Raw genomic sequence first — 16,964 nt, 5'->3', positions numbered from 1 at the left:
CAAAGCCTGCCACTAAAAGTACAGGGTTTCCCCCACCAGCCGCCAGTGGGTCAAGAGCCTCTGTGCCTGGGAGTCTAGGTGCGGGAAAAAGGGACCATCCCGTTGTCTCCCAGCAACAGAAAAGCCATTCCGTGGGAAAAGAGCTGGTCTCTTTGTCCCTCAGGCTTATGAGAGCCCACAAAACCCGCCAGTGCCCCAAAAGTGCCCACACCAATCTCGCCTCGGTCCCTCAACCGACCAATCTCCGTTCACGAGGTCCTGGGGTGAAAAACAGACAAGGGAAACATCTCCTTTCGCATTCTGAATGCTCCCCCTGGCCGCCGTCCGTCTATACGAATGGCGGCCACCCAGGGAAGCACTCATTAATAACTTTCCTTGCGGTTTCACACCTATGTTGCAAATGCAAACGTTCTGATTAATTGGTGTGAACGTTCCAATGGGGCACCGGGGAAGTCTTCGTTTGGGAGACGAACGAGACAGGAAACAATCCACAAAAGCTCTCCCTGGTGGCGTTCACCTGTAGGAATTGCGTCCACCCAGGGAAGCACTCATTAATTGTTTACCTTGCGGTTTGCGGTTTTGACAGTTCTGTTGCGAGGTGTGAACATTCTGACCTAACATTCAAAATGAGGTATTGGGGTGGACCCTGTTTGGGAGGTAAATGAATTCCCTTCCCCGAACGGGGAGCAGGCACAATAAACGAACATACAAGGGAAACACATGTAGAAGAAAGGGAAAATCCACGAACAGGCAGCGGTTCCGCCACACAGCTCCCCCTTAACCACAAGCCGGCATACACAGTCTGATCCCAATGGATCGGCTTCGGTATGTCCAGGGGAGTACTCACAGGTCACTTCTCCAGGGACATCTGTCTTGACAACCCATCTGCGTTCCCATTTTGCTTACCGGGTCTGTAGTGAATAGTGAAATCATAGGGTCGCAGGGCCAGGCTCCACCGTAACTGCTGGGCATTGTCTCCAGAGATCCGGTTAGGCCACAACAACAGGTTGTGATCTGTGAGCAAGGTGAATTGCTGTCCATAGAGGTATGGTTGCAGTTTCTTGAGTGCCCACACAACCACCAGGCACTCTTTTTCGATAGCTGCGTAGCTCAACTCTCGGGATAACAGCTTTTTTTCTGCTGAGGTAAGCCACGGGATGTTCTCCGCCATCGTCCCCGACCTGGCTCAGCACCGCTCCTAATCCAAACAGAGAGGCATCTGTGTGGACGAGAAAATAATTTTTTGGATTAGGAGCAGCCAGGACAGTGGCATTTACAAAAGCGTCCTTAAAGGCTTGGAACGCCTGCTCATGCTCTGGGGTCCAGTCTACCTGTCTGGGCATGGTCTTTAGTGTCAAGTCGGTGAGGAGCTTAGCTAGGGCACTGCAGTTGGGGACAAACTTCCTATAATAGCCAGCGGTGCCTAGGAAGGGATGGGGCCAACTAACTACTGCCTCAACCTTGACTAGCACGGGCTTCTGTGACCCACACCCTACCCGGTGCCCTAGGTATTGTACTTCGGCACTTACTGGGTTTTAGAGTTAATCCTGCCATCCTAATCCTGTCTAGTACAGCTCCTACATGTACCAGATGCTCCTCCCAAGTGTCGCTATATATGGCGATGTCATCCAGCTATGCACAGGCATAGTGCTGGAGGCCCTCCAACAGCTGGTCCTCTATCCTCTGGAAAGCATTACCCTAAATTGGTACAGACCAAATGGGGTGAAGAATGCCGACTCGAGAACAGCATCTGCCTCTAGTGGAATCTGCCAGTATCCATTGCACAGATCTATCGTGGTGAGGTACCGGCCACGGGCCATCCTATCCAGGAGCTCGTCTATACGGGGCATGGGGTATGCATCCGATACCATCTTGTCATTGAGCCTTCGGTAATCTACACAGAACCTCGTGACTCCGTCTCGACGGGACCAGCACTACAAGGGAGTCCTAAGGACTCTTGAATGGTTCTATGACCCCCTAGCCGGAGCAACTCTCGGATCTCCTGACTCATATTCTCCCATACTCTGGTACTCTGCAGAGGTTGTTGTTTGGGGTGTCTACCCGGTGGTTGGCCAGTGAGGTATACCCGGGCAGATTGGAGAACGTCTCCCTCTTTGTAGACAGCATCTGCTGTGCCTGTCTGTGTTCCTCCTTGGTTAGTCTGTCCCCCAAGTGGACCTCATCTATGGACCCTGTCTAAGTTTCATCCTCCAGGAGGTCCAGCAGGGGAAGATTGTCAAAATGGCAGCTACATCCTCTGTCCGCTCGTGGTAGGCCTTCAGCATGTTAACATGTAACCGGCGTCTAGCCCCGGGACCTGAGCAAGGACCAATCACATAGGTAGTGTCACACTTCTGTTCCACTAACCGGTATTGGCCCTGCCAGGCAGCCTGTAGCCTGTCGTGTCGGACAAGTTTCAAAATCAAAACCTTCTGACCGACTTGAAAGCTACGGCTCCTGACTCCCCGATCATACCCAGTGCGCTGGCGCCTCTGGGCCATCTGGAGGTTTCCTCTCTGTGTCTCTCTCTTTGTCTTCCACCCCCTTTCTCTGAGAATCTTCCTGTGTCTGATTCCAGTTTACACACAGCGACATTAGCATTTATATAGGATGGGGGTGTCAGTGACATTATATAACGTGACCGATAATCTGAGTTTGTAGACACCGCCCTCTCTGGTGGATTAGTGAAAATAATGTCACCAATGGCTGCCACAATATAATTCCTCCAACATTGACAGGAGTAGTGGATGCAGAGAGGGGGCACTCTGACCGCAGTGGGAGCATACATAGGCTCCATTGGGGTCATTTATATCTAATTCCATCATTGCACAGTCTCAGCCAACAGAGAGATTCTGCACATAATATCATTTACCTAGCACCAACATATTGTGTAGTGCTGATTGCATTCACATCCCAGTAAATGTCTTGATTGAATATGAAGCAATACATTCTCGGAATGAAATGACACAGAGAGCCTTCCCTCGTGGCTGTGTAGTTGTGAGTGGGATGGACAGCACTCACCACATTCTCCCAGACACCCAAGTCCATACTTCTTCCTAAAGAGTAGGTTGCTGCCTGTCCGTGCGCGGGGCAGATGGTAGGAGATATGGGGGGATTCGCTAATTCTCACGTCTTTCACAGGAGGATGATTTGGATGGAATTCACATTGTGGCTTTTGCTGAAGAGGAAGATCCAGGTAACACAAAATACTAAATGGAGTACACTCACCTACTATAGATGAGTCAAAATTCCTGCGTTAATAAATGCACTTTGAAATAGTGTCCCCTGTATAATGGACATAAATAGTGTCCCCGGTATAATGGGAATAAATAGTGTCCCCTGTATAACGGGTATAAATAGTGTCCCCGGTATAATGAGTATAAATAGTGTCCCCGGTATAACGGATATAAATAGTGTCCCCGGTATAACGGGTATAAATAGTGTCCCCGGTATAATGGGAATAAATAGAGTCCCCTGTATAACGGGTATAAATAGTGTCCCCGGTATAACGGGTATAAATAGTGTCCCCGGTATAACGGGTATAAATAGTGTCCCCGGTATAACGGGTATAAATAGTGTCCCCGGTATAACGGGTATAAATAGTGTCCCCGGTATAACGGGTATAAATAGTGTCCCCGGTATAACAGATATAAATAGTGTCCCCGGTATAACGGGTATAAATAGTGTCCCCGGTATAACGGGTATAAATAGTGTCCCCGGTATAACGGACATAAATAGTGTCCCCGGTATAATGGGTATAAATAGTGTCCCTGGTATAATGGATATAAATAGTGTCCCCGGTATAACGGATATATATAGTGTCCCCGGTATAACAGGTATATATAGTGTCCCCGGTATAACGGACATAAATAGTGTCCCCGGTATAACGGATATAAATAGTGTCCCCGGTATAATGGGTATAAATAGTGTCCCCGGTATAACGGGTATAAATAGTGTCCCCGGTATAATGGGTATAAATAGTGTCCCCGGTATAACGGATATAAATAGTGTCCCCGGTATAATGGGTATAAATAGTGTCCCCGGTATAATGGATATAAATAGTGTTTCCCTGGTATAATGGGTATAAATAGTGTCCCCGGTATAATCGGTATAAATAGTGTCCCCGGGAATAAATCGGTATAAATAGTGTCCCCGGTATAATGGGTATAAATAGTGTCCCCGGTATAATGGATATAAATAGTGTCCCCGGTAGAACGGATATAAATAGTGTCCCTGGTATAATGGGTATAAATAGTGTCCCCGGTATAATGGGTATAAATAGTGTCCCCGGGAATAATCGGTATAAATAGTGTCCCCGGTATAATGGGTATAAATAGTGTCCCCGGTATAATGGATATAAATAGTGTCCCCGGTAGAACGGATATAAATAGTGTCCCTGGTATAATGGGTATAAATAGTGTCCCCGGTATAATGGGTATAAATAGTGTCCCCGGTATAATGGATATAAATAGTGTCCCCGGTATAATGGATATAAATAGTGTCCCCGGTATAATGGATATAAATAGTGTCCCCGGTAGAACGGGTATAAATAGTGTCCCTGGTATAATGGGTATAAATAGTGTCCCCGGTATAATGGGTATAAATAGTGTCCCCGGTATAATGGGTATAAATAGTGTCCCCGGTATAATGGGTATAAATAGTGTCCCCGGTATAATGGGTATAAATAGTGTCCCCGGTATAATGGATATAAATAGTGTTTCCCTGGTATAATGGGTATAAATAGTGTCCCCGGTATAATCGGTATAAATAGTGTCCCCGGGAATAAATCGGTATAAATAGTGTCCCCGGTATAATGGGTATAAATAGTGTCCCCGGTATAATGGATATAAATAGTGTCCCCGGTAGAACGGATATAAATAGTGTCCCTGGTATAATGGGTATAAATAGTGTCCCCGGTATAATGGGTATAAATAGTGTCCCCGGGAATAATCGGTATAAATAGTGTCCCCGGTATAATGGGTATAAATAGTGTCCCCGGTAGAACGGATATAAATAGTGTCCCTGGTATAATGGGTATAAATAGTGTCCCCGGTATAATGGGTATAAATAGTGTCCCCGGTATAATGGATATAAATAGTGTCCCCGGTATAATGGATATAAATAGTGTCCCCGGTATAATGGATATAAATAGTGTCCCCGGTAGAACGGATATAAATAGTGTCCCTGGTATAATGGGTATAAATAGTGTCCCCGGTATAATGGGTATAAATAGTGTCCCCGGTATAATGGGTATAAATAGTGTCCCCGGTATAATGGGTATAAATAGCGTCCCCGGTATAATGGGAATAAATAGTGTCCCCGGTATAATGGGTATAAATAGTGTCCCCGGTATAATGGGTATAAATAGTGTCCCCGGTATAACGGATATAAATAGTGCCCCCGGTATAATGGGTATAAATAGTGTCCCCGTATAATGGGAATAAATAGTGTCCCCGGTATAACGGATATAAATAGTGCCCCCGGTATAACGGATATAAATAGTGCCCCCGGTATAACGGATATAAATAGTGCCCCCGGTATAATGGGAATAAATAGTGTCCCCAGTATAATGGGTATAAATAGTGTCCCCGGTATAACGGATATAAATAGTGTCCCCGGTATAATGGGAATAAATAGTGTCCCTGGTATAATGGATATAAATAGTGTCCCCGGTATAACGGGTATAAATAGTGTCCCCGGTATAATGGGTATAAATAGTGCCCCCGGTATAATGGGTATAAATAGTGTCCCTGGTATAATGGATATAAATAGTGTCCCCGGTATAACGGGTATAAATAGTGTCCCCGGTATAACGGGTATAAATAGTGTCCCCGGTATAACGGATATAAATAGTGCCCCCGGTATAATGGGTATAAATAGTGTCCCTGGTATAATGGATATAAATAGTGTCCCCGGTATAATGAGTATAAATAGTGTCCCCGGTATAATGGGTATAAATAGTGTCCCCGGTATAATGGGAATAAATAGTGTCCCCAGTATAATGGGTATAAATAGTGCCCCCGGTATAATGAGTATAAATAGTGTCCCCGGTATAATGAGTATAAATAGTGTCCCCGGTATAATGGGAATAAATAGTGTCCCCAGTATAATGGGTATAAATAGTGTCCCCGGTATAATGGGTATAAATAGTGTCCCCGGTATAACGGGTATAAATAGTGTCCCCGGTATAACGGGTATAAATAGTGTCCCCGGTATAATGGGTATAAATAGTGTCCCCGGTATAACGGATATAAATAGTGTCCCCGGTATAATGAGTATAAATAGTGCCCCCGGTATAATGGGAATAAATAGTGTCCCCGGTATAACGGATATAAATAGTGTCCCCGGTATAATGAGTATAAATAGTGCCCCCGGTATAATGGGAATAAATAGTGTCCCCGGTATAACGGATATAAATAGTGCCCCCGGTATAATGAGTATAAATAGTGTCCCCGGTATAATGAGTATAAATAGTGTCCCCGGTATAATGAGTATAAATAGTGCCCCCGGTATAATGGGTATAAATAGTGTCCCCTGTATAATGAGTATAAATAGTGTCCCCGGTATAATGAGTATAAATAGTGCCCCCGGTATAATGGGTATAAATAGGGTCCCCGGTATAATGAGTATAAATAGTGTCCCCGGTATAATGGGAATAAATAGTGTCCCCGGTATAACGGATATAAATAGTGCCCCCGGTATAATGAGTATAAATAGTGTCCCCGGTATAATGAGTATAAATAGTGTCCCCGGTATAATGAGTATAAATAGTGCCCCCGGTATAATGGGTATAAATAGTGTCCCCTGTATAATGAGTATAAATAGTGTCCCCGGTATAATGAGTATAAATAGTGCCCCCGGTATAATGGGTATAAATAGGGTCCCCGGTATAATGAGTATAAATAGTGTCCCCGGTATAATGGGAATAAATAGTGTCCCCGGTATAACGGATATAAATAGTGTCCCCGGTATAACGGATATAAATAGTGTCCCCGGTATAATGGGAATAAATAGTGTCCCCGGTATAATGGGTATAAATAGTGTCCCCTGTATAATGAGTATAAATAGTGTCCCCGGTATAATGAGTATAAATAGTGCCCCCGGTATAACGGGTATAAATAGTGTCCCCGGTATAACGGGTATAAATAGTGTCCCCGGTATAATGGGTATAAATAGTGTCCCCGGTATAATGAGTATAAATAGTGTCCCCGGTATAATGGGAATAAATAGTGTCCCCGGTATAACGGATATAAATAGTGTCCCCGGTATAATGGGTATAAATAGTGCCCCCGGTATAACGGATATAAATAGTGCCCCCGGTATAAGGAGTATAAATAGTGTCCCCGGTATAATGAGTATAAATAGTGTCCCCGGTATAACGGATATAAATAGTGCCCCCGGTATAATGAGTATAAATAGTGTCCCCGGTATAATGAGTATAAATAGTGCCCCCGGTATAATGGGTATAAATAGTGTCCCCGGTATAATGAGCATAAATAGTGTCCCCGGTATAATGGGTATAAATAGTGTCCCCGGTATAATGAGTATAAATAGTGCCCCCGGTATAATGGGAATAAATAGTGTCCCCGGTATAACGGATATAAATAGTGCCCCCGGTATAATGAGTATAAATAGTGCCCCCGGTATAATGAGTATAAATAGTGTCCCCGGTATAATCGGTATAAATAGTGTCCCCGGGAATAATCGGTATAAATAGTGTCCCCGGTATAATGAGTATAAATAGTGTCCCCGGTATAATGGGTATAAATAGTGCCCCCGGTATAATGAGTATAAATAGTGTCCCCGGTATAATGGGTATAAATAGTGCCCCCGGTATAACGGATATAAATAGTGCCCCCGGTATAATGAGTATAAATAGTGTCCCCGGTATAATGAGTATAAATAGTGTCCCCGGTATAACGGATATAAATAGTGCCCCCGGTATAATGAGTATAAATAGTGTCCCCGGTATAATGAGTATAAATAGTGCCCCCGGTATAATGGGTATAAATAGTGTCCCCGGTATAATGAGTATAAATAGTGTCCCCGGTATAATGGGTATAAATAGTGTCCCCGGTATAATGAGTATAAATAGTGCCCCCGGTATAATGGGAATAAATAGTGTCCCCGGTATAACGGATATAAATAGTGCCCCCGGTATAATGAGTATAAATAGTGCCCCCGGTATAATGAGTATAAATAGTGTCCCCGGTATAATCGGTATAAATAGTGTCCCCGGTATAATGAGTATAAATAGTGCCCCCGGTATAATGGGAATAAATAGTGTCCCCGGTATAACGGATATAAATAGTGCCCCCGGTATAATGAGTATAAATAGTGTCCCCGGTATAATGGGAATAAATAGTGTCCCCGGTATAACGGATATAAATAGTGCCCCCGGTATAATGGAAATAAATAGTGTCCCCGGTATAACGGATATAAATAGTGCCCCCGGTATAATGAGTATAAATAGTGCCCCCGGTATAATGAGTATAAATAGTGTCCCCGGTATAATGGGTATAAATAGTGTCCCCGGTATAATGGGTATAAACAGTGTCCCCGGTATAATGGGTATAAATAGTGTCCCCGGTATAATGAGTATAAATAGTGTCCCCGGTATAATGGGTATAAATAGTGTCCCCGGTATAACGGGTATAAATAGTGTCCCCGGTATAACGGATATAAATAGTGTCCCCGGTATAATGGGAATAAATAGTGTCCCCAGTATAATGGGTATAAATAGTGTCCCGGTATAATGGGTATAAACAGTGTCCCCGGTATAATGGGTATAAATAGTGTCCCCGGTAGAACGGATATAAATAGTGTCCCCGGTATAATGGGTATAAATAGTGTCCCCGGTATAACGGGTATAAATAGTGTCCCCGGTATAACGGGTATAAATAGTGTCCCCGGTATAATGGGTATAAATAGTGTCCCCGGTATAACGGGTATAAATAGTGCCCCCGGTATAATGGGTATAAATAGTGTCCCCGGTATAATGAGTATAAATAGTGCCCCCGGTATAATGGGAATAAATAGTGTCCCCGGTATAACGGATATAAATAGTGCCCCCGGTATAATGGGAATAAATAGTTTCCCCGGTATAACGGATATAAATAGTGTCCCCGGTATAACGGGTATAAATAGTGTCCCCGGTATAATGGGAATAAATAGTGACCCCGGTATAATGGGAATAAATAGTGACCCCGGTATAACGGATATAAATAGTGCCCCCGATATAACGGGTATAAATAGTGTCACAGGTATAATGGGTATAAATGGTGGACCCCATCATGGGATGTTATATCTAGTGTGATTAGAGTACATGCTAGGTCCGCTAGATACATTTCTGCTCCCAGCCATGCTTGGAGTAAGTCTGACAGACGTGGTCTTTGTGTGTGGTTATCTCTGGAACGTGCTGTCTAACTGTCCCATATTTTATGTTGGTGACACTTTGCCTTATTTCTTTTATTCTTTTAGATGGTTATGAATTTCTTCAGATATTGAAGGAGGTTGCCCGTGAAAACACAGAGAATCCAGATCTGAGCATTGTGTGGATTGACCCTGATGACTTCCCATTGGTGAGACTATGGGGTGCACTAACAGGCTCTGTTATGTCTCATTAGATAAATGGCTATAAAGCTATACACTTTCTACCTAAAAGTCAGATTTATCGCAGGAACAAAGAACTACCAGGGTTGCAACAGTCGTGATTGCAACTGGGTCCTGGAGTTCTACATATCAGGGAGATCCAGGCTGTCGAGTCCTTAGTCTGTGGCCAGACGAGCCTCAGTCACAAACCTAGGGCTGGACGTCATATGCGGACCCAGCGGCTTGCCATGTGTGGTGGGCCCCTCTCAGCAGTCCCCACACTTAGGCAGAGGTGTGGGTGAGTGGTGTACTTACTGTGCCCTGCCTGCACAACTTCCTTGCGCACCCTCTAATGATGCCAGAGCCAGCATGTGACGTAACTCTGCTCCTACGTCACTGCCGTGTTAATATTATTTCATTTTTATTGTTTCTTATTTTTAGTCTTTTTAGCAGTAATTATAATTACAAAACGTCATTATTTTTGTTGATATAGTACTCAGCTTAAATGTTATTGCTGGTCCATGAGTTACCTTGGTGGGGGGCTCAAACTAAATTCTGTGTGTGTGTACATCTGTGTGTGTGTATATCTGTCTGTATATGTGTGTATGTATCTGTGTGTATATCTGTATATGTGTGTATATCTATATGTGTGTGTGTATATCTATGTGTGTGTGTGTACATCTGTGCGGATATCTGTGTGTGTGTGTACATCTCTGCGTATATCTGTGTGTATAGCTGTGTGTGTGTATTTCTGTGTATATCTGTGTGTGTGTGTGTTTACTGGCTTCCTTGAACTCGGCTTTCCCTTTGACCATTCTCTGTCTCTAGCGTATTAGTCCGGCCATTCTAAGGTCCGGTTTACGCTCTGTCCTTTTATTCCCTTAAGGACGAGTGACGGATGAGGTCCGTCACTCAGGTGAATGTGTTAATGACGAGTGACGGACCTCGTCCGTCACGCGGTAAAATTAACCCCAGATCGGTGATCGTGGGGTTAATGGTGCTCCGGTCTGCCTCTGTATTAGAGGCAGACCGGGAGCACCGGATCAGGCTGTCCCAGTACATGTGCCCGCTCTGACAGCATGTCAGAGCGAGCACATGTGCTCTGTATACTCACCTTCCGCCTCCCTGCACTTCCGGGTTCAGTGTGAAGTGCAGGGAGACGGATCAGTGCTGAAAAAAAAAGTAAAATTAAAATCCCACCCCCCTTTACCCATTTTAATAAAAAAAATAACCCCTTCCCTGCCAATTGATCACTAACTACAGTGATCAATTGGCAGGGATTACATTTTACTATGATCTTATTTTTTTTTTTTTTTTTTTTAATTCTTTATTTTTCGAATGGTAAAGTCGATTAATACAAGCATTTGAAGTATAGACAATTTGTAGGCTCATGCAAAAGCCGTGTCTCAAGTTTCACAACAGTATATCCATTTATAACTGAGTTTATACATAATGGCTGAGTTCTATCGGCGTCTAGTTCCAGGCATGAATCGTGTTACCATTCTATCCAATTTTTATATAACTAAATAAGTAATTCCAACAGGGTAGGTTAAAACTGTGGGTAATTTAAGAAAGCGGTATTGAGGTCTGGGGTTTGCATGACCGATTCCCATCTTTGTATGTAGAACGGTGGGACGTGGTAGAGAAGCTCCTTATGTCGGGGCTTATAGTGGGTGGGTTGTAGTCCCGTCAGTCTCAAGGGCTAGTGGGTGCTGTCGTAGGGTGGGGTATCGGTCAGGGTAGGTAGGGATGTCTCTACAGTAATTTAGTTCAAGTATTTTTTGGGGGGGGTATTTGGAAATCAGGATGGGTAGGCAGGGGGAACGGGGAGCGGGATGTCCGGCCATAGACCCCTCGGCCCACGCGACCATGCCAACAGCTCTTTCCAACAGCGGTCAACTCGTGAACCGCAGGTGGCTACATCTCGGGCGTCTCACCCTTGTGTGCCATCTAAAGGCGGCTTATGTTGTCTTTTTTTGACAGATATGATTTCCAGGGGAACCACCTAAGGGCACACTTGTCGGAGCGCCCCTGCAGGGAGGCGGTCATGATTTCCATGTCATAGATGGTTTCGACTTTATCTACCCATTGTTGGAATGTGGGGACCGTTGTGCGTTTCCAATGTAGTGGTATAAGGGCTTTCGCTGCTGTGAGTAAATGTATGGTGAGGGAATTTTTGTATGTGCGTACTGGTGTGGGTGTGTGGTGTAGGAGCATCTGTAGGGGTTGTAGGGGTATGTTCGAACCTGTGATCTCCCTGATCTTTGAGTGGATCATCTGCCAGTATGGCTTGATGTGCCGGCATGCCCACCATATGTGTATGTGGGTACCCAGTTCGGTGCCACATCTCCAGCATTCCCCTGTGTCGGTGACTCGCATGCGTCTGAGGTCGTCCGGTGTTTGGTACCATCGAGTCAGTACTTTATAATTAGTTTCCTGGAACTTTGAACTTATGGAGCATTTATGTGAGAGTTGGAATATTTTCCCCCACTCCTGGTCCGTAAGTTGGGTCTCGGTCTCCGCCTCCCACTTGCTTACATAGGCTGGACTGCCCTTGTCCTCCGACTCCTGAAGTATACTGTACATCTGGGAGATCCCGTGCTCAATATGTTTCCTGTTTGTGCACATTTGTTCAAATTCAGTGAGTTGCCTGTGGAGTTGGGCTCTACCAGGCAGTAATGTATAATACGTCTTCACCTGGTGGTAGTGATACGCGTCCAGTTGTGTGGGAGGCCGGTCATCCATCAGGTCCATCAGCGGCCGGAGTTCATTTCCCGTGCTCCATTGCCGCGTGTAGATCCAGTTTGACCTTTGGATGTTTTTGAAGGTTGTGGGGGGAGGCCCCCTGCTAGGTCGGGGTTGTAGGTGATAGGGGTGAGGGGGTTTGGGGAGGTCGTCAGTTGACGGGCGTATCTAAGAGTGCACCAAGTCTTGAGTGTGGCATCAATGATGGGGTTGCCCGTTTGTAATTCAGTGAAGGTTAGTCTTCCCAGCCAGAGTCTGGACGGGATGGTGCCTGGGTACTGTTTCGTCTCCATCTGTACCCACCGTCTGGGGCTAGGGTGGGCGTGCCAATCTACTATTCTATGTAGGTGGGTTGCCTGATGGTAGGCGAGGAGGGACGGCAACCCCACCCCCCCGGCGGCTTTGGGGCGTTCTAAGGTGGTCTTGCGGATTCGGGTCGGTCTCTGATTCCACACAAATTTTCGGATGGCCGTCTCCGCCGACCGGAAAAAGGCTCCTGGGATCCTCGTGGGCAGGGTTGCGAACAAGTAGAGCAGCCGAGGCAGGATATTCATCTTAACCGCATTAATGCGGCCGAACCACGATATGTATTGACCTGTCCAGCGTGCCAGGTCTTGTTGTATGGACGCCAGGATGGGGAGGAAGTTCAACGGGTAGAGTCGTGATAGGTCTTTCGGCAGCCAGGTGCCCAGGTAGCAAAGTTTGGATGAGCACCAAGAGAATGCGAATTGGGAGCTGAGTCGGGCTTCGAGGTCCTCATTTCGTGATATTGACATGGCTTCGGACTTGTCGATGTTTAGCTTCAGGTTGGATAGTCGTCCGTAGGTCTCAAATGCCTGCAGTAGGTTGGGGACGGATATTAGTGGCTGTTCTAGAAAGAAGAGCATAACGTCGGCGTATGCTGCCACACGATGTTCCTCTCCGCCCACTCGAACCCCCGTAATACCCCCGTCCCGTCTGACCGCCTCCAAGAACGGTTCCAGGGTGAGGGCAAACAGGAGAGGGGACAGGGGGCATCCCTGTCGAGTGCCGTTACTTATAGGGAAGGCCTTTGTCAAGGCTCCATTGATTCTGATTCTCGCAGTCGGAGTGGTATAGAGTGCTGAGACCCATGAGCGCATGTGTGGTCCGAGGCCCATATGCCGCAACGTTTCGGCCATAAACCTCTAGTTCACCCAATCGAACGCCTTTTCGGCGTCTGTTGATATGAGTACCGTCTCTCGGTTGGACTTCCTGGCGACGTGGATGACATTAAGGGCCCGTATAGTGTCATCCCTGGCTTCTCTTCCCGGGATGAAACCCACCTGGTCCGGGTGGACCAGGTCAGGCATTATTCGTGCCAGCCTCAAGGACAGGGCCTTGGTGAATAATTTCAGGTCGGCATTCAATAGCGAAATAGGCCTGTAGTTAGCACAGATGGTGGGATCCTTGCCCTCTTTGGGAATGACCGTGACTGTCGCCGCCAGGGAGTCCGTGGGAAAGCTCCAGCCATCTCTTATGGAGTTAAGGCCCGCGAGGAGCCTCGGTAGGAGTATGTCCTGGAACGACCGCAAGTATGTGAGCGGGAGACCGTCCGGGCCCGGTGCCCAATGCGTTTTTGAGCGCTTTAATGCCAGGGTCAGCTCCTCCAGTGTCAAGGGGCTGTCCAGGTCCTCTGCGATTTCTGGAGTTATCTTGCGGGTGATGTGTTTCGATAGGTAGTCTGCGATATTTTGGAGGGCGGTTTTAGGTTGTAAAGGTCTGTATAGTAGGATCGGAAGGCTTCCATGATCCCTTGGGGCATGCTGGTGTGGGTGCCCGCCCGTGTCTGGAGCTTGTGTATGTGTTGGACCCTCCTCTTGGCTCGGAGCATTTGTGCCAAGAGTCTTCCGCTCTTATTGGAGTATTCATAGAAGAACCTGGATGATTTCCGCAGTATGTGTAGGTGTTCCTGTGCGAGGAGGTCTCTGAGTTCCCTTCGGGTCTCTGTCAACTGGAGATAGGTGGCGTCGTCTAACGTCTGTTTGTGGGTGCATTCTAGGTCCGCGATCCGTCTTGTCAGGTCTGTGATGCGGCGTGTCTTTTCCTTCTTGCGGTGGGTGCATTTGGATATAAAGTGCCCCCGGACCACACATGTGCTTCCCACAGTGTCAGCGGGGGCATGTCGGGGGTCTCGTTAAGTTCAAAGTACTGGGTGATGGCCTGGTGTGCCTCGGTGTGGATCACCAGGTCCGCCAGGATGGACTCGTTGAGTTTCCACTGGCGTTCCGTTGGTTTAAAAAGGGGGGAGCTGATTTGCATCGTTGCTGGGGCATGATCTGACTGGTAGGCTATCCCTATGTGCGCTTCCCGGAGGAGCGACAGGTGTTCCTGCGATATGAAGATATAATCTATGCGGCTGTACAACTTGTGTACAGCCGAGTAACAGGTATAGTCCTTATCATCCGGGTGGGCTGTCCTCCAGCTGTCAACTAACCCCGCCTTGTGTAGGGATCTCCTAGCTGCTTGTAGGCAGTGTGGTGGTATGGCACTAGCACCTCTCGAGGTGTCTTGGTGGGGGTTCAGGGGAAGGTTCAGGTCTCCCGCTAGTATTAGGAGGCCCTCTCTAAAGCGGTCCAGTTTAGCTAATGTCTTGGCAAGGAATGTGTGTTGTGTTCGGTTTGGACTATAAACGCATGCCAGTGTGTATGTGTGATCTGCGATAGTGCCCTTGATGAATATATACCTCCCATTCGGGTCAGCGAGTGTTTCCCTGTGTTGGTATGGGACCGTGTGTGCAATTAGTATCGCGACCCCCGTTTTTTTGGCGTCTGGGTGGTTAGCGTAAAACCCCTGGGGGAATCTGTTGTTCTCGAGTTTGGGTTGGGTTCGGCTCATGAAGTGCGTCTCCTGCAGGAACGCTACCGACACTCTCTCGGTCCACAGGTGGCGGAGTAATTGGGAGCGCTTCTCCGGGACGTTTAAGCCTCGGGTATTGTTTGACCATATTTTCAATTGTGCTGGGCGAATGCTCGACATGGTCTCGCGGGCCGGGGGCCCCCTTCGGGAACCCTGCGCGTGCAGCCGGAGTAACGAGACAGGTCTGGGGTGAGGGGGGTTAAGGGGTCGTATAACAAGGGGGAGGGGGGAGTTTGGGGGGTGGTTAGGTCAGGTGGGTGCAACGTCGAACCTCGGTCGGAGGCTATCTTCGGCGGGGGCCAACCAGTAGCCCCGCCGAATTCCGACCGGTATGTACAATTCTGGTCAGTTGCGTGAGGTGCGGGGAGGGCAGCCAGCGGTGTCAGTCACACGGTTGTCTGAAGTTTGTCCGTGACTGTCTCCCAGGTCCCCCAACCCGCTGGGGGTGACTGTCCGCCTTCGTTATCGTCTGTCATGTGGGGTGTCTCATCGTTAGGGTAATGGAATCGTATGAGAGGGGGGCGTCTTAGTTGGGGTCTGCTGGGGATCAAGCTTTGGAGGGGCCACCTGTCGCACTCCGTCTCACTGTCGTTGTCTCGGCTCTCCGGCCGTCGGGGTCCCATTGGTCTAACTATTGCACAGGTGTCCTCTGTCAAGGCTAGGATTATGGGCTCGTCGGTTGGGGTAGCTTAGCTTTCCCGTCTAGTCGATTACAGCATAGGGCCACTACTGTCTGGTCATGCCATGGCCTGTCAGGAGCAACATTTAACTAAAACAAGGAAACCATGAAGTAGCAGACAATAAACATTGACATTTCTATGCACCTTTTGTGACCTCTTTCTCAGGCTATCTAAACGTCACGGCCGCCGGACCCCTCATCCGGACCCCGAGCCTGCTAATAACTGTGTTAGCGGCGGGGGGCCCCTTAGGTCCTGGGGGTGCGATGGGTGTGCTTCCCTGCCCTGCTTACTCGTAGTGTACTGTTTCGTGGGCCCCCCAGGCCCTCATGGTCCCCCCCCCCTATGGGTCAGTGCCTAACCAAGTTACATGATCCCAGGATTTCTTGGGCGCAAATTGGTATATCTGTTCTAGTCCAGGCCAGTTTAGTGCATATCGTCCAAGCTTTTGTGGCGGGGTGACCCATACTCAACTAACTTTTGCTATGGACCTTTCCAGCTGTTAAGGCTGACGTGAGCTGCGCGCCTTAGGGCCTAGTACCCGTGGGCTGCCTTGTATATGGTATAACGGCTGCAAGTCCTGAGTGTCTTATGTTAGGTCCATATAGGAGAGTTCAGGATCTGGCTGGTTCTTTGAAAAGCTCCGGTCTCAACGGCCCTTTTGAATTTGGGCAGCAGTGTCCCTCTGGCTTGGTGACAACCTATTACCCCGGGTGAAATCCCCAACCCCCTCATCGGGCCCTTCCTCCCCAACCTATGCTGGTTCCCCCTCATAGTAGCTATTTCTGTGGGGGGTAGTCTCCGTCTCGGTACCACCATGAACTCCCATCTTCGTATACCCTCTCCCCTCCCAAATGGGTCTATATCCCGGGCCTGTGCATGAATAGCGGGGGTGGAGTGGGTTTGTAGTACATACCAGTTCGGTTGGGGCCTGCTTCACGGGGTGTAACTGGGCCTTTACGGCGATGGGACAGGTGTTCGGCAAGTTCTTCTCCGCTTAAGGTGCAGGGATCCGGCGTCCGGTGGTGCAGCAGTAGCCCGGGGTCGGTGCAAAGTGGTCTCTCGTCTATTCCT

General features: G+C 47.6%; 1 protein-coding gene across 1 annotated transcript in view; it reads left to right on the top strand.

The window, feature by feature from the left end:
- The window catches only part of CASQ2 (calsequestrin 2), a 104,408-nt gene that overhangs the window by 61,754 nt on the left and 25,690 nt on the right, over positions 1-16,964 (top strand). Inside the window, exons 8-9 of the mRNA XM_063445811.1 lie at positions 3,142-3,196; positions 9,481-9,581. Coding sequence (XP_063301881.1) covers positions 3,142-3,196; positions 9,481-9,581 — 156 coding nt within the window. The remainder of the gene's footprint in view (positions 1-3,141; positions 3,197-9,480; positions 9,582-16,964) is intronic.

Source organism: Pelobates fuscus, chromosome 1 (genome assembly GCF_036172605.1).
Source record: "Pelobates fuscus isolate aPelFus1 chromosome 1, aPelFus1.pri, whole genome shotgun sequence".
Lineage (NCBI taxonomy): Eukaryota > Metazoa > Chordata > Amphibia > Anura > Pelobatidae > Pelobates > Pelobates fuscus.
Note: the sequence above shows the minus strand (reverse complement) of the source record. Positions and strands in the feature narration are given on the sequence as shown.